The following is an 18118-nucleotide window of genomic DNA, read 5'->3' as shown; positions in this document are numbered from 1 at the left end:
ACAGCCAGTAGAAATGTAACAACGTTCAACAAGGAGTACTGGCTGGAGCTGTGAGGACAGCTTTGAGTTCTGCCCTCTGAGAGGAGTGACCACATCTGTTTTCCATTCCACGTAGCTGGCACCGGTGCCGACCAGCCACAGCAGTCCAGTGGACATCATGGGTTTCAGCATAGCCAAACCATCAGTGAACCACGCCCAGGCATTTAGGGGAGCCTCTGTGGATTGAGGGCCCCACTGAGCAAATGGCTTTGCTTTAGCTATGGAGTGGAAGATAACATTTCCCCCAAAGGGATAGATGTTTTCTTCATGTAAAGCTGAAAATGCCATTGAGGCCAGGCAGCTGCAGACTTAAATACACCATTTCCATCACAACAGTGAGACTTGTCGGGCCCTTTCCCAAGTTATTAGTTGTCACGAGGCCGCCATCGGTGTGTGTTCTAGCACCTTCAGGCGCTCAGCTTTGACAAGAACTGCTTTTCAAAAGAGGTATACCTCTTAGCCACATTAGGGAGGAAACCCCTCACCTCCACCCCCAACAAGGGGTGCCTCATGGTGAAGGCAGCCTCCTTGGAAAATGATCAATCAGGAAAATGATCATTTAGAGAGATTTTTAGCTCAAAGGGGCCTTAAGGTTATGATGTCCCGCCAAATACTAGCAGTTCCCTGATTCAGCATTCCGGACTGGTCTAATCCCTTTGGGCACTTATGAGCATTCACAGTACATTCATGGAAAACACCAGTGCCAGTTACACACTCAGCAGTGAAAGCCATGAGAACAGTACACGGAATTGGTCCAAAGCCCTGCCTACAAGGTCAATGAGATCCTTTCTTCTCTCTGGAAAAGTGAGGAACGTTCTTCCCTTGGGAGGAAGAAAGGAGACTTGAAAAGTCCTTTTTTGCACTTGCTCAGGAATATGGTTATCAATTCTTTAGCACACACTTACAACCTACATAACGATAGTCATCCCTTCATTGTTTCAACAAACATTCATTTGGTGCCTATTATGTGCAAGGAACTATTTCAAGTTCTGGGGATACACTAACGAGCAAAACAGTCTCTACTGTCACATAGCTTATGTTCTAGAGGGAATATCAAACAAACAAAAAAATAATATGTCAGATGGCGGTAAATGTTATGGAAAAAAGAAAAGCAGGAAAAGGGGCATAAGGAGTGTCTGAGATGGGACTTCACTAATTTATGCAGCACAACCAGGTTATGTTGTCTCAAAGACTGGAAGGAATGAGAAAACAAGATGTGAAGATGTCCAGGAAAGTGGGTTCTAGGTGGGGTTGGGGGGGTGGGGTGGTAATAATGCAAAGACCCTAAGGCTGGAGGCTGCCTGCTCTGTTTCAAAAGTGGCAAGGCCTGTGCGGCTGGAGTTGAGTGACCCGGGAGGGTAGGACACGAGGTCATGAAGGACATGTGAGGGTCCCGTGAGGTCTTGGTAGATTGAACAGACCTGGCTTTTACTCTGAATGAGGTGGAAAGTGGCATGATATGGCACATTTTACCAGAATCTCTCTGGCTGTGTGTTGAGAACAGACTGGGGCAGGGGGGCAGTATAGAGGCAAGAGGATTGTTTAGGAGGTAATCATGAAATCCCAGAAGAGAGAATGCTAGATTGGAAGTGTGGTGAGAAGTGGTAACATTCTGGAGAAATTCTTTTTAATTATGATTTTGAAAAATATAACCACAACACTATTATCACGGCTTCAAAAATAACAACTATTGATATTATCAAGTATCTAGTTGACATATAGACATACCAGATTACCTCATGAGTTATTTTTACATGTGTGAGAAATGTCAATGATAAAGCTGGATATTAGTTAAAGCAGTGAAAACAGAGTTATTCAGTAACTACTGACAACAGGGAAAAGAGCTGAGCTCCATTCTGATTTATGAAGAGGCAACTTGGCATTTTAAAGGGAGAATGAAGGCAAAGGGGCAAAACAGGGCCTCATGCTGAAAATTACAAAGGGTTGGTCACTGTCAATGTGATTAGGCCAGCAGTATCTGTTAGCTGGCAATTATGGAAGTTAGGAATCTATCCTCCCAGAGACTGGGAGACAGAAGCCCTCTCCTTCCTGATTATATTTCAAAGGAAGGCTTTCAGGTCCTTGGGACAGAGTTGGGAGTTATAGAAGATATACATACATCTCAAAGAGACAGAGGAAGAATTCACAGTTGTAAGCCCTTTTTAGTGAATGCTCTAAGAAAAAGAGATGGGGCCGACGTCAGGTGTTAGCTGGAGCAAACAGCAGTTTTTGTTGTTGTTGTTGTTTTTTGTTTTGACAGCGCTGAGCTTTTCCAAACAGGAACTCAAAAGGCGCTGGGTTGTCTCAGGGATGAGGCCTTGAGATGTTACATGCCAAGTTAAAATTTGGTCAAGACTCTTAGGGCAGGGATTTGAAGGGAGTGTTCATGCTGAGAGTTTTCTGCAGTTCTCAGAATCCGTATCACTTAAGGATTGTAACTGATTGACAATTGTCTTACATTTCTTTTAATCTATAGGGTCCTCCTTCATTTCTCTCTTTTTTCCCTTACAGTTTGTTGAAGAAATGGAGTCCTGTAGACACAATCAAGATTTTGCAGACTGGACTCTCTTGGGTGATTTTAATGTTTTTTGGGTCCCTGTATTTCCCCAAATTTGGTAGTTAGGGTTGAGTTGCCTAGTAGACATTCAAGAAGAAATGGGAGAGTGGCCAGTTGGATATAGGGCCGGGGGACAGGAGAGATCCAACTGGTGATAATAATTAAAAGTCCTAGACATAGTTCAAACCATGATCCTGGCTGTGACTGCTGAGGGGATGAGAGGACAGGAGAAACCCTCTAAGGCCTGAACCCTGGGCACTCCCATGTTTAGAGGTGGGGAGATGGTGAGGGAGGGACTAGGAAGGGTAAGGAGCACATCCAACATGAGACAAGAAGGAACAGTTAGGGTAGTGACTCCAAAGCCAAGAAAAGAAGGTACATAAAGAAGGAAGGAGTGCTCAACTGTGTTAAATGTGGTAACAGATTCAGTCAAGTTAAGGATTGCAAATTTACTATTAAGTTTGGTAAAGACGTCACTGGTGACTTTGAGAAGAGCTGATTCAAGAGGGAATGGATGAGAGCAAGTGGAGACAAGTAAAGACAACTCTTTCAAGAAGTTTTACTGAAAAGGAAAGCAGAGGAAAAAGGTTAACTGGAGGCCAACACAACCTTGAAGGAAAATTTGTTGTTTTCAAGATGGATCCGTAAGAGCCTATTTGTATCCTGTGAAACTGGTCTCTGTTTTTTTAAAATTTTTTTAATGCTTATTTATTTTTGAGAGAGACAGAGTGTGAGCGGGAAAGGGGCAGTGAGAGGGAGACACAGAATCTAAAGCAGGCTCCAGGCTCTGAGCTGTCAGCACAGAGCCAGACATGGGGCTCGAACTCATGAACCACGAGATCATGACCTGAGCTGAAGTCAGACGCTTAACCAACTGAGCCACCCAGGTGCCCCGAAACTGATCTAATAGAAGGGAAATTGGGGTATTGTGTAGGGGGGTTGCTGGAGCAATACCCTTGGAATAGGCAAGAGGAGACGGAATTGAGTGCCCCAGTGAAGGGTATGGTCTCAGGGAGGAGCAAGACAGTTCATCCCTAGTAACAGGAGGTGAGGCTGTAGACCCGGACACAGATGCAAACAGACCCATAGATGCTGTAGAGGGAATACGTGTTCTGAGTGCTTCTATTTTCTTAGTGCAGTAAGAGGCAGGGTCATCAGCTAAGAGTGAGAAGGGGAGAGGTACTGGAGGTTTGAGGACACAGGAATAGGGATTCACTGGTCCTCTCTGGGGAGTGAGGAAAGTTAAGTGGACAAGGAAAGTTGGTCTAAAAGTGAGATCATCAGCTTGGCTGGGTGTTTCTCCAGCCAAGTTTCAGCCCTCAGGGGAAATGCAGAGTAGGTAGAGCTTTCCATTTACCTAAAAGTGGGATTTTGTCCCATGAATAAGACAGGAGAGAGGGGCAAGGGCACTGAGAGTGTATGCAAGGAAGTGGTTATAACAACCACGCATGATATCTACACAGACAATTGAGGGTTTGCTTATGCAAGTGATGTGCCTTCGCAGTTCTTCTCTGTCACAATTGGGACCAGCAGTTGTTCAGTTATTCTTAAAGTAAGTTAAATAGATGTGACAGAGGCTGTTTGTCATTCCTCAATATGCTGTTTCTTTCATGATCAGGAACCTTGACTTTTAGGAGTGTATATGCTCATTCAAGACAAAGACCACATTTCTCAGCCTCCTTCAAGGCCAGGGGTGACTATGTCTCTACTTTCTGGACAAAGGTATATCATCATCAATATCATGACACAGCTCCCAGGAACCTCCCTAAAAGAACTGATACACACCCTGTCATCTGGCAAGGGGTGGGGGGTATGAACTTTTCATTCATCTGGCTGCCTAGAGTGGGGATGCAATGGCTAGAGCTCTGGTCTTCAACTGAGAACATGAGGATGAGGTCCACACCCTAGACACCATAGGGACATAAGCTGGAGGAACCCTAGGCCATTGGGACTCTGTGGAGCTGAGCTGCCATACCAGCTCAGACTGTGCATCTTTACAGTTTTATAAGTGAGAAATATAATTTTGTTTAAACTACTGTTTTGGGGGGGCTCTGTTTCTCATAGCTGATCTAATCTTAACTGATATTTTGGGCAACATTTTAAATGAAAGAAGCATAGCTATTTTAAATATTTTAACATGACACTTATACATTTATCTTGCCTACACTTAATTCAACAGCACTTTTTATTGACTCACCTTTATTAAGTCTTCCCACAGCAGTTACCTTAGTTTAGAAATAAGAATTTTGTTTTAATGCTTATATTTTATCAGTTTATGTAAAACTTAGTTACACATTTACCTTATTTTCATCAGAAACACTTTCTCTTAGCCCTCATACTTTATTAGTTTATACAACGCTTAACTGAATTACGTAATTACAACAGTGAACACAGCTGGCAAAAATGAGCTGAGTAAAACACGACTTTGGGGAGCATATAATCAATTGTGGGAGCAGTGTATTCTTCCCACATTAACCCTCTCTGATGTTTGATGGAGGGAGAGAAAGAACATTAGTTATCTATCCAGACAGCCAGTTGAGTACAGGTCAGATCTGCTACTTGGCATCTTTTAACATTTATATAGTTGTTTTTTGTTTGTTTGTTTGTTTTTTGTTTTTTAAGTAGGCTTCATGCCTAGCATGGAGCTCAACACAGGGCTTGAACTCACAACCCTGAGATCAAGACCTGAACTGAGATCAAGAGTCAGATGCCCAACCAACTGAGCCACCCAGGCACCTCCTACATTTATACAGTTTAACACAGAATCTTGACTATGCATTCAACTTTACAAGTGTGCGACCTCCTCTTATACACTGCTAATGGGCATGTGAATGGATAGGAGTACTCTGGAGGTATTTATCAAAGCCTTAAAAATGTTATAGAATTGGCTCAGCAAAGCCATTTTTAAAAAAGGATCCTAAGAAAATAATTGAGGCATTTGCAAAAGAATTCCTGTGGTTATCTTGCCCTGGGGAAAGGTTTAAGAGCCATGCTCAGTACAGCTAGTTTTAAGTACTAACTGCGTTTTCATTTGGAATATACTGTGTTAAAGGAATGAATCAGTGAGAACTTTAACTTTGGATGGCAGCATGGCATGGTCACAGAAAGCTTTTATTAAAATTTTGGGTCCTTGGGGCACCTGGGTTAGTCAGTTAGGAATCCGACTTTGGCTCAGATCATGAGCTCGTGGTTCATGGGTTTGAGCCCCGCATTGGGCTCTGTGCTGACAGCTCAGAGCCTGGAGCCTGCTTCAGACTCTGTCTCCATCTCTGTCTCTGCCCCTTCCCCACTTGTGGTCTCTTTCTCAAATATAAATAAAAAAACTTACACAATTTTTTTTTTTAAATTTTGGATCCTGAAGCCAACTGTGGTAAATACAGCTTACCAGCACTCAAGTGCCACCTGATTATCCGGGGTTAGAAAGGGAATACCACATTTCCCCAAATCTCTTGTGCTGGGGTTCTGGATGTGAATTAGATTCTACCAATTGAGATCTTAAAGGGGGAAGTGAAAGCCATCTTCACACTGCTTTGGCTGTATTCTGATGCCAAAGCTGTGGAGTCTGATTCTTCTGTTTCTCTCACACCTAACATCTACTCTATCAGCAGACTAAGCTGGCTCTACCTTTGAAAGAACTATCTACAGTCCAAGTACTTCCAGGCACATCCGCTATTCCCACCTTGGTCCACACCACAACCATCTGCTGCCTGGATGACTGGAGCAGTCTATGAATTGGTGTCACTGCTTCTACCTTTGCCTCAACACAGCAGCTGAAGTGAGCCTTTTAAAACTTAGACAACACTTGCCACAGTGAACCAACCATTTCACTTACGATAAAACCAAACTCCTTACAGTGGCCTAAAGCCCTGGCTGACCTAGACTGCACACCCCACAACTCCTCTTCCACTGGTCTCCCGTGGTTTCAGCTCTAGCCAGCCTCCTTTACTGTTGCTGATTCTAGCTGTCCTCACTCTCTGATCCTGCCAGTTCACATCCTCAAATGACACTTTCTCAACTTCCTATAATGTGTTGAGCTGCCACCTGTAGATTCCCCTTACCATTTTAAAAAAATTTCTAAGCACTTGTCACCTTACAAATACCATGCAACATACTTACTTATGCTTGTTGTCTGTCTCCCTCACCAAAATGAAAGTTCCAGCAGGACAGAGTTCTTTCTGTTTCACACTGATGTATCCTAAGCTACAACTGTATCTAGCACCCCAGAGGCACTCCATCTGTGTGGGTTTTTTTCTGCAGGTGTTTCAGGGTCCAGTCTTTCTCTCTGTGGCTCTTCAGAGGTGATTGAGACTGGGGATTTCGTGATCACTGGAATGCAGCATGCAGTGTGTTCTGTAACTCAACCGCTCTATGGCCAGATTCTCCACCCTCTCGACTATGGTGGAGGCTGTAGCTCCTCTGGTGGTCCCTTCTCTGGCGTTCTGATTCCTGAAGGCCCAACCTATTACTCCTCCAGCTTTCCAATGAGTCTATATAAACACTTATTTTCTTGTATTAAACTTTTCTGCTTAGAATAATTGGAATGGTTTATACAACAATAAATTCAAAATGGGTGAAAGACCTAAATCTGAGACAGGAAACCATCAAAATCCTAGAGGAGAACACAGGCAGCAACCTCTTTGACCTTGGCTGAAGCAATTTCTTACTGGACACATCGCCAGAGGCAAGGGAAACGAAAGCAGAAATGAACTGTTGGGACTTCATCAAAAGAAAAAGCTTCTGCACAGCAAAGGAAACAATCAACAAAACTAAAAGGTAGGCTACAGAATGGGAGAAGATATTTGCAAATGACATATCTGATAAAGGGTTAGTATCCAAAATCTATAAAGAACTTAGCAAACTCAACACCCAAAAAACAAATAATCCAGTTAAGAAATGGGCAGAACACATGAACAGACACTCTTCCAAAGAAGACATCCGGATGGACAACAGACACATGAAAAGATGTTCAACATCACTCATCAGGGAAATACAAATCAAAACCAAGATGAGATACCATCTCACACTGGTCAGAATGGCTAAAATTAACAACAAAAGAAACAACAGGTGTTGGTGAGGATACAGAAAAAGGAGAATTCTCTTACACTGTTGGTGGGAATGTAAATTGGTGCAGCCACTCTGAAGAACAGTATGGAGGTTCCTCATAAAGTTAAAAATAGAACTACTCTACAATCCAGCAATTGCACTACTACTAGGTATTCACCCAAAGGATACAAAAATACAGATTCTAAGGGGTACATGCACCCTGATGTTTATCTACAGCATTATCTACAATAGCCAAAAGAGAGCCCAAATGTCCATCGACTGATGAATGGATAAAGAAAACGTGGTGTAAATATGCAATGGAATGTTACTCAGCGATCAAAAAGAATGAAAATTTGCCATCTGCAATGACATAGATGGAGCTAGAGTACATTATGCTAAGTGAAATAAATCAGAGAAAGACAAATACCATATGATTTCACTCATACGTGGAATCTAAGAAAGAAAACAGATGAACATAAGGGTGGAGGGGGGAAGAAAGAGGGAAACAAACCACAAGACTCCTACAGATAGAGAACAAACCAAGAGTTGATAGAGGGAAGTGGGTAGGGGATGAACTAGATGGGTGATGGGTATTAAAGAGGGCACTTGTTATGATGAGCACTGGGTGTTGTATGGAAGTGATGAATCACTGAATCCTACTCTTGAAACTAATATTGTATTGTAGGTTAACTAAAAATTGGAAAAAAAAAAAGAATAATTGGAATGTTTTTTATTTTTCCACTGAACCCTGAAAAACACACAAGATACAGTTGTCAGGCCAATGATGATCAGGACTACATTTTTTCTGACTAGATCTTAGATGTAAATGAGACAAATAGAAGAAAGCCCAACCCCTGCTTCAGTTCGTGTGGAGTTGGACTCATGACTGCTCTAATACAAGGGAAGGAAAGAAATGCTTCAGAAAAGTGAAGTCATAAGTTGGCCACACAGGGAGTTACTAGAGTTGGCATTCTCTCTCCATTTTTTCTGAGGATAACCCTGAGACCCAGCTGCACTCCAGTCCCTATCCTCTATTGGAGAACTTTGGCAGCTGAACCATGTCCAAGAGGAGCTGTTAATACCACATCTGTCATTAGCTACAGCCATCTGAAGAGGGCAAAAGCCCAAACCGTGAGTGTCTTGCACTAGGATGGCGGTGGAAGCACAGGATGAACAGGCAATTGTGCATAATACCTTAGAATTAAGCCTCTTTTCCTTTAAAGAGCCAAGTGTTAAGTGATCAGTTCAACTGGACCATAGGGGTAGTCTAGGATTAAAAGATCCTGTCTTTTTTTTTTTTTTTTTTTTTTTTTTTTATTTAAATTTTTTTTTTTTTTTTAACGTTTATTTATTTTTGGGACAGAGAGACAGAGCATGAACGGGGGAGGGGCAGAGAGAGGGAGACACAGAATCGGAAGCAGGCTCCAGGCTCCGAGCCATCAGCCCAGAGCCTGACGCGGGGCTCGAACTCACGGAGTGCGAGATCGTGACCTGGCTGAAGTCGGACACTCAACCGACTGCGCCACCCAGGCGCCCCAAAAGATCCTGTCTTTAATTCGTTCAGCTAGCTCAGGCATAGCTTTTTTTTTTTTTTTAATGTTTATTTATTTTTGAGAGAGAGAGAGAAAGCACGAGCAGGGGAGGGGCAGAGAAAGAGGGGACACAGGATCTGAAGTGGGTTCCACGCTGACAGCAGAGAACCATGAACTCACAAACCATGAGACCATGATCTGAGCAAAGTCGGACACTTAACTGACGGAGCCTCCCAGGCTCCCCTACCTCAGATGTATCTTAAGTAAAAGATGTTTATTAACAAAGAACTATATATACTTTCAAGCAAGATAATGCACATAAGACAGTATAATGTTTATATCATCATCCAGAATATACACAATTTTAGAGTCTGAAAGAGCGTGTACTAAAATGTTAAAACTGGTTTATTTAGAAGAAAAGGTAATTAAACATTTAAAAAATTCTACCTAGATATACTTCAACTCTATCATTGCTGTTTTTTCCCTACTAACAAAACTCTGTCTCAGGTAACAGGATGCCAAAGGCCAGGAGACAAACTGATCTACCCATCCCTCTTGGTCAGTGCCCCATCCTAGGGTAGTTATGTGGCCCAGCTGTCAGAGACACAGGGGCAAGTCTCTTCGGGCCTCTGAAGGAACTTCCTCCCTAAGAGCATAATGAGGAGAAAGTTCCTTTACTGCTGTTTACTTTGCTTCTTGCTGTGTCTTTGGACGGTTATTTGAAGAAATGACATTGTGTAGCAGCCACTTTGCAGTACTGAGGCTAGCAAAACCAAAGGATCTAAGAAAAACCTTGATAACGTTTTGGCTGCCACCCAAGTCTGGAGCCATTTATCTCTAGACTTCTCCTTACAGGTGATAACATCCTTATTGCTTATGTCACTGTCCGCCCAGTTTCCTGTCACACTTGTGCCAATCTCATTCTGCAAGAAACACTTTTCTGTCTGGCAACAAATAAATGCTTTATGGTGCTCGCTTCAGCAGCACATATACAAATAAACGCTTTATGTTCGCTCTAATTGAAAAACAACCCTATCAAAAGTCTACTATGACCTCATTTTTATAGAAAGCGAGTAAAACTGAACTTAGGAAGGGTAACCAATTTTCCCCAAAGTTACTGGTGGAATTGAATTAAAACCCAACCCTGACTCTAAAGCCTACACTGTGTCGCTTACAGTTAAAAAATGAACAAGTCTATAGCTCTCTCTTTTAGAATCGTAACAAAATGCCTACACGCAGATGCAGGTAGTAATAAATTTGCATGCATTTGCACTCACACCTATGAACTTGACTCTAGGCTTTTTACTCTCCTTATTTGCATGTATTTCTTGGTAGAAATGTATACTTCAAAGGCTTGGTCAAGAAAGTAGACTTGGGGGGGCGCCTGGGTGGCTTAGTCGGTTAAATGTCTGACTTTGGCTCAGGTCATGACCTCACAGTTCGTGGGTTCAAGCCCCATGTTGCACTCTGTGCTGACAGCTCAGAGCCTGGAGCCTGCTTGGGATCCTGTGTCTCCCTCTCTCTCTCTCCTTCCCCGGCTAGCGCTCTCTCAAAAATAAATGAACATTTAAAAAAAAATTTTTTTTAAAGAAAGTAGACCTGGCGTGCCTGGGTGGCTCAGTTGGTTGAGCGTCCCACTCTTGATTTCAGCTCAGGTCATGATCCCAGGGTCATGGGATTGGGCCTGTGTTGGGCTCTGCACTGAGTGTGGAGTCTGCTTGGGATTCTCCCTCTCTCCCTGCCCCTCTCCCTCACTTGCACATGCTCTCTAAAATTAAAAAAAACAGACTTGCTTCATCTTTTTCCACACTTTCACTGATGACCTCCAATCTGTACACCAGGGATATAGAGACAGGTCACGAGGACTCTGATGCAGGATCATAATATTCAATCGCTAAGATACTTGAAATGAATAATGTGAAAGTGGTACACACTCTTCCTCAAGCTTTCTTAGAAGTCAAAGAGCTAAAGACTGCAAGATACCAAACAGCTAAGGAGGCAGGGCCTTTGAGTTAGCCCAAAAAAGCAGAAGATTTTTTGAACCAAAGAAACAGAAGAGAAACAGAGAATTACAAGAGGCCCACTGGCAGTGCATTAGCTATCTAAAAGACAGCACTGAAGCCCAGAGAACAAAAACTCAGCGTTAGACAAAACAGAACTTTCATGGTATATGCCTCCACAGAAGACTTCTGTCCCTTATAATGAAGACACCAGAGCAACACTACCAACAGAGCTCATGTGACCTCTTAGCTACAGAAGGGGCAATGTTCAATCACCCCTCATACCTGCTGGCTAGGCAGTTTGAGGGGCTCAGGACAGGAAAACCCCAGCTGTCATGAATAAAAAACAGACTTGAGGGACAGAAAGGTGAGACCAAAGGAATGTATATCCATCCAAAACCTCTGGGACCACCTAAAAGTCAGGAGGAGGCACTCTTATGAGCCTGTGTGGTCCATCGCTGTTCCAGAGGTGGTTGGCTAAGCTCTCAACTTGGGACCATGATGTCACCCAAGGGTAACTGTAGGGTGCTGGAAGGAGTCTCTGACTTTACCTCTGGTATAGCCTATAGCTAGCACCTCACTACAGTGAACAGGGAGCTGTGACATCAGCATCTAACAACCACAGACACTGCTGTGAGCAGCCTTCCCTAATCCCAAAGATGTCTCCTACCACTGAACCAGGGAAAAAACCCAGCCTGTGGACAAGGGAAGAGAAGCTGCTCCTCCAGAAACTACACTGGAAGGTTCAAGAGTGTAATGACCTGGTACAAGAAACAAGATCACAGACCCATGAACTCAAAGGCCATTGTGGCCAGCTGGGATTGAGATGCAGATCTGGTGACGGTAGGACAGGAGGTAGAGGGGGGCCTCTCAAATTCAAAGCTTTGAAGTGGGAGGTCATCTGTCAAGTGTCAAAGAGGCGGATCTTCAATAAATCCTAATTTCTGTCTTATCAGAGGTTGTTCTTTAGCAGTATTTGAGTGTGGTTATAATTCTGAGTGGTCACAGGATTCTGTTGGGAAATATTTAAATGGAAGTCAAAAGAGTACTGCTACTTATTGGAGGAGTTGGGGGGATAGGGGAGAGGAGTTGAGGGATAGAAGGAAGGAGTCCCGGGACCATGATGTCACCCAAAGGCAAGTGTAGAGAGCTGGGAGGAGTCTCTGACTTCACCTCTGGTAGAACCTTTGGCTTGTAACTCACCACAGTGAACAGGCAGCACTTAACTGCTCAGGAGAAAATGGGCAGAGAAGGGCCTGAACCTATACCTTGAGAGCCTCAGGGCCTAGGGGGGGATGGGAGGTGCACCAAGAAGGCAGAGATACAGCAGCTCTATTCACTTCTCTCAAGAGATTCTTGAAACCTCTATTTTGTTTGAAAACAGACTCAGGCAAAGGGAAGGGAAACTAACATTTATTGAGTGCCTACTGTGTATATCTGGCCTTGTGCAAGGAATTTTCATCTACAACATTCCATTTAATCCTCACACCAACCCTGTGAGGTAGGTATTATCCTCATTTTTGTCCTATGAGGAGTATGAGGCTCAGAAAGGTTAGGTAGTTTGTCCAAGGTCATACAGCTAGTAACTGATGGAACTGGGACTGCACACTGAGTCCCAGACTCAAAAATTCCCTGCTCTCTCTCCAACACTGTTTCTTGGGAAGGAGGAGGGAGCAAAAGCAGCAGCAGTCTTTACGCTTCCTACCCTGAGAACAAGACAGTCAGCAAGAGAAGGAGACTGGGCTTTCCCACAGACCCTCCCCTCTCTACCAGGGGAGGGTGCAGTCATTTGAAGAGATAAGACATAAATACAAAAATAAATAGAAGGGACAAGCCCCCCAGCAGCGAGGATGTGCAGGATCCATGCTGTGGGAAGGCCACTGTGCCATTCACAGCTGCTGTGGGAGGGAGCCACGTGGGCCCTATGGGGAAAACTGGGACAATGGCCGCCAAAGGCTGGAGTGGGTGGGCTAAACAGGCCCCTTCTGGGTCGCACAGATTTGAGAACAAAACGTCTGGAGCAGGCAGCAGCCGTGGGCACAGTCACCATCATCCTCCATCTGCTCATTTTACCGGTGTTTGTGATCCAAGAGGGACTCAAAATCGGGGGAACATACAAGTTTGTGCTTTATGTGTCCCAGGACTGTCATCTCACCCGTCCTACTGTCTCCAAGGCCCACGGACACCAGCTCCTGCCAACCAACAGAGACAGTGAGGAGAAACAAACCAAACAGCTCATTACTCAGTCCTATGATTCTCATGTGATAATCCCCAACCCCTACAGGCTCTCACCTGCAGAAAGGAGCAGGTGGTTCCCATCGTTACATCTAGAGTCACCTTGCCCAGGAGGAGCTGCACCTTCCCTGACTTGCGGATGAGCAGCTTGCCAACCTGACCCTCTGTCAGGTCAGCCAGGGTACAAGCATTCTCTGCCAGCCTGGCTTCCTGTGGAGAGAATCAGGAGATGGACACTGGGTAAGGAGCCGCTTCCTCCATCCTTCATGGATGAAACCTTTTCTAAAGGAAGGCAGCAGCAGCAAAGGTTAGAATGAGCTCCTCAAGAAGGCCTTTTCCCAAGGCTGCCTGTCGTTGGCTGAACGACAAAACCCAAAGCAAACAGATGAACGAATGGACAAAATATTCATAATTGCTGACATTTTCTCATTTGTACATGTTTAAAATATTTCATTGTAAAAAGTAAACACGTGTAATTGGGGTTGAAGTACAAAGCCCCAAGCCCCTCATGGGTAGAAAGAACAAATGTGTATTATTTTGGCATTTCAGCTTGGGTGGCACACTTTTGCTTCCCCAACAGGTTGCTGTTTCCCTTCCTGGTCCCCCCGCATTTTCACAGAACTCACTCCTGAGCATACCCTGTCTTTCTCCTGCTTTATAACCACCATCTGTCCATCCTCGCTCTGCACTTCGGTCTTGATAGGCTTGATGTCCTGGGTAGGCGGCTGACCAGGGAGTGTGTCTGGCAGCTGAAGAAACAGCAACTCTTCATCCTGGGTGAGGCTCAGCTCCCTGAGCAGCTCTGCCACAGATACGTCCTTTGGAAGGCTTGGGGTCTTTCTGGCTGTTCTGGGAGGAACCTTCATCTTGGCCTCCTCCTCCTCATCCCGGGGCTCCTCTTTCACTGCCCAAAATAACAAATGGAAGAGCTATCAAGTGGCCACCCTCTACGTCCTCTCATTGTACCCATCCCTTCATCCTTGTCTGCTTCACTGTCACTCAGCTAGGAAGCTGGAGGGTTATGGTTATGAAGAAGGACCCAGGAGTTGTATGACTTACCTAAAAAGGATTATCTGAGGCTGACCCACAGATCCATGGCAGCATGAACCCTCTGCGAGTGAGAACTTACAGTCTCTGTAAGGTCATGTATTTTACAGCTAGAACGTGGGGAAGGGGGATCTGCTTATTAGTCTGGGAGGTTCATTCCTTGGGAGGATTCAGGTGGGGGGGGGCATCCACAGGAAAGGAGATGAGACGTTAATGGACACAGAGTACCTCTCACAGCAGGTACATCCACCTCCATGTCCTCTTCCTTGGGGCCACCCAGCCAAGGCTTAACATCTGGTTCTTCATTCTCTTCCTTGAAAAGCCATCCTGAGTGAGCCAGCGGCAGCTGAACAGGCATGTTTCGAGTGTCATTCCTCAGCCCAGGGTCATCGATGAACTACCAGAGAAGAGACAGGGGGTCACGTGGTCTGGCTAGCATACACACAGGTGGACTGCAGCCCACCTCAGCCTTTTCTAACTGAAGATTCCTCCTGCTCACAGGCTTCCAGGACATCAGAGAGTTCTGCCACCAAGCTCGGCCCCCCAGAAGCCCATTCCTCCCAGTCTGCCGGTACCTACATCGTCCTTCTCCAGCATGCGCAGGATCTGTTTCGTTTCTTCATCTGTCTCCCTCTTCTCTTTTTTGATGTTGATGATATGAGAGGGCCCCATGTCTGACACATCCACTGTCTTATCCCAGTTCCCTGCAGGAAATCACTCAGTTCACCAAGGGTACGGAAGAGGCCAACAGCAAGGAAAACTAAACTGGGAGCAAGGTAATTTTACTGCCCTTGCCCTTCTCTCAGGCAGTCTGAACTGAAATCCACTGATTCCTTCCTCCCGGAACCCCAGCAGCTTGGTACCCTTTTTCTTCATCATTTCAGCTGGGCCCTGCTCAAAGATGGAGTGGGACTGGATCACTTCTGGGCGGCCCCGCCCCCGTCCGTGCCCCTCTCGCTGCCGGTCTCTATCCCTGTCACGCTTCTCCTTCTTGATGGTTACTTCTTCCTTGGGCCTAGAAAAGAAAATGGATTAAGGAAAACCACTCATTCACTCCACCTCAAAGAATTGGTCTTACTTCCTCACACCACTCTGCTCCTCCACCTGAGTGGATAAGTAGAGAGCCAGTAACTGTATCAGAAACAGAACCCAATACTAAGTTTAGCTAGCACCTTTTCTACCTGATGGGGCAGCGTCCTTTCAGTTTGCTTTGCTTTACCTTCTTGCTTGAGAAGAATTGTATTAGAATTATAACTCAAACGCTGAATTACAGAGACTGCCCCCAATGTGGACTTTTTACAATTGCCTGAAAGCAAAAGGTTGTAATACAAAAGAACATAAGTGAAAACCTGATACATCTTTGTCTAAACTAATGGCTCTCAACTCCAGCTGTAAAAAAATAATCACTGTTGCATTGCAAAAAAGTTAAATCACCATTTCTAGAAATGGATTTCTAGGCATCAATACTTTTTTAAAACTTGCACATTAGAATCACCTGGAGCCAGGGTTGAAAATCACTAGTGAAAAAAACTAAATATGCACATTTAGATGTCTGAGGAAATAACATACCTAGTTATTTCCCAAAAGACCGAAATTCAGAGCAAGTAAATAAGGGGAAAGTTTTTAGAAGGCCCAGCTACTTACTCTTCCTTGATTTTCCGACTGATGATATTTGGGGTGAAGGTTTTCTGAAAGTAAAATATGGGAGTCACTGATTTGGTAAGTTCTGATCCCAAAGTACAGAGAAAAATGACAACTCTCAAAGGGCATCTTGTATGGACCAAGACTACCACTCTACATTCCACGCTGTTGCCAGTGATTTACAGAGACATACGTGTACTTAAGAGGGAAGAACAGCATGTCATGGTAACAGTGGGCTTACGGAACAGGATACCAAAAACCATTAAGCTAGCAGCCTCAGCTTCTGCCCTCTGAAAAGAGAGCCCTCGGGATTTCTAAAACTTATTTATCTAATCTCACTTCTTGTCCTCAAACAGCTATAGAAACCATTGAGTATCACAGGAAAGAGGTCTAGCAGCAAGGCTCAAGTAGGAAGTAGGCCAGCACTCACAAATGGATGATAGCCTTAGACTGCCACCAGCATTTCCCAATGCAAACAAGTCTTCAAACACTGGCTGCTTTATGCTTGTTATCCATCCCACCCCCCAATTTCAGGGGTATCCCTATATCTACAGTCATAAACACAACAGAAAAGGTCACAGAGCCTCTTATGCTGTGCCTAGGATTCATTACACTCTAGATAAAAATTTGCCCCTTAGGATCCACGGCCAATTCAGAACTCTAAAACTGCAGGCAAAATTTATGCCTGCTGGCTTCCATGGTTTCTTAAAGGTGTCTAAAACATATAAAAAAGGTAAATAAACAATGCTCAAGTTGCTTGGGAACTAGTTAGGATTCTCGGCCCTTCAGCCATCTCTGAGAAACACGTCAACATCTTGTACCCTGTATCTAGACTTAAAGGTAGGGCAGGCTCCCTTGAATTTGTTGGCCAAAGTCTGCGGACAAGATTTGTTAGGCCCAAAGCCACGCCTGGCACAAGGCAGGCCCTCCGTGAACATCGGTAGAACCCCAGGTCCTGGAATTCAAGGTAGTTGGGTTTCCTTAGAAAGGTGCCATCGGGTACCTTCTTAACTCCTCCGAGGGTGAGGTCCCTGGAGCGGATGGAGGGAAGACGACCTGGGGTAAGTGGAGGGGCCGGCCTCCGCCCGATAAGCCCCCGGGCCCCAGAGAGGAGGGGTCGGGGCCCTCCCGGACCACTCGGCTCGCCTGCGGCGTTTCCTTGCGACATGTTGCCTGGGAGAAGAGGATGAAAGGGGCAGCAAAGTCACTCGAGGGGGCGGACACGCGGACCCTGGGCGGAACCCTGCCCACGTGGCCACCCGCCCCCCAGTCAGTGCGTCCCTCCCTTTCCACGTGGCAAGACTCCCCGGACCACCCACTTAGAGAGCTTGGCTAGCCCTCTGCCCAGGACCCGGGTCAGGCACGAGGCTGAGACGCACCCCAGCGCCCCCGAGCTGTGGCTCCACACCAGGCGCGTCCCGACTTCACCTCCGACGCACCCCGCAGCCGGCCCTGAGTCTCTCCGCCCGGCGGAAGTCTGCGTGGCAGGGTCCGGGCGCCGCCATCTTGCCGCGGGGCGGAAGTGAGGTCGATGGGCGGGGCCAGGCCACAGTATTTATCCGGCGGCGCCTCGCTCCCCTCCGCCTTCTCTTCCCGGTTCTTCCCGGAGTCGGGAAAAGCTGGGTTGAGAGGGCGAAAAAGGAAGAGGGGTGTAGGTTACCCTGCGGTGCCGCGTTCGGGGGTCTTGGCCAGCGGCGAGTGGGTAGACGCGTCCAGCTCGGGGTCCGGGGGGTCTTGGCACGGCACAACCCAATATGGGGATTTGCCGTGGCGGAGCCTCTGGGAGCAGTGGGGTCGCGGCTCCGGACAGGGCGAGGGGCCGAGAGCGAGATCCGGACTCAGAGTTGAGGATCCCTGAGTCCGGCCGAGTTGCGGCTGCGGGCTCGATGATGACCTTGGAGTGGTCATTGTACTCTGGGCTCCGGCCTCGCCCTCGCTTGGGGGGTGTCCCTTCCCTGGATTCCTGGTGGGGTCCTGTAGTGGGGCTGTGGGCGCAGCGCTAGGGCAGCTGTGGCGGACTCTTG

At 45.8% G+C, this 18118-nt stretch overlaps 1 protein-coding gene across 1 annotated transcript; it reads right to left on the bottom strand.

Annotated features, from left to right (window-relative positions):
- Window positions 1-12574: 12574 nt before the first annotated feature.
- On the bottom strand, window positions 12575-17578 carry POLR3D (RNA polymerase III subunit D). The gene is made up of 9 exons (XM_047091171.1): window positions 17474-17578; window positions 17098-17267; window positions 16098-16141; window positions 15317-15468; window positions 15033-15157; window positions 14682-14850; window positions 14045-14310; window positions 13464-13616; window positions 12575-13363 (listed from the first exon to the last, which is right to left on the bottom strand). The coding sequence occupies exons 2-9, from the start codon at window positions 17260-17262 to the stop codon at window positions 13241-13243; spliced, it is 1197 nt and encodes a 398-aa protein (XP_046947127.1). The 5' UTR covers window positions 17263-17267; window positions 17474-17578; the 3' UTR covers window positions 12575-13240.
- Between the last annotated feature and the right edge of the window lie 540 nt (window positions 17579-18118).

Source organism: Lynx rufus, unplaced genomic scaffold (genome assembly GCF_022079265.1).
Source record: "Lynx rufus isolate CCGP_SWC_20201006 ecotype Redwood Valley unplaced genomic scaffold, mLynRuf1.p SCAF_3, whole genome shotgun sequence".
NCBI lineage: Eukaryota > Metazoa > Chordata > Mammalia > Carnivora > Felidae > Lynx > Lynx rufus.
Note: the sequence above shows the minus strand (reverse complement) of the source record. Positions and strands in the feature narration are given on the sequence as shown.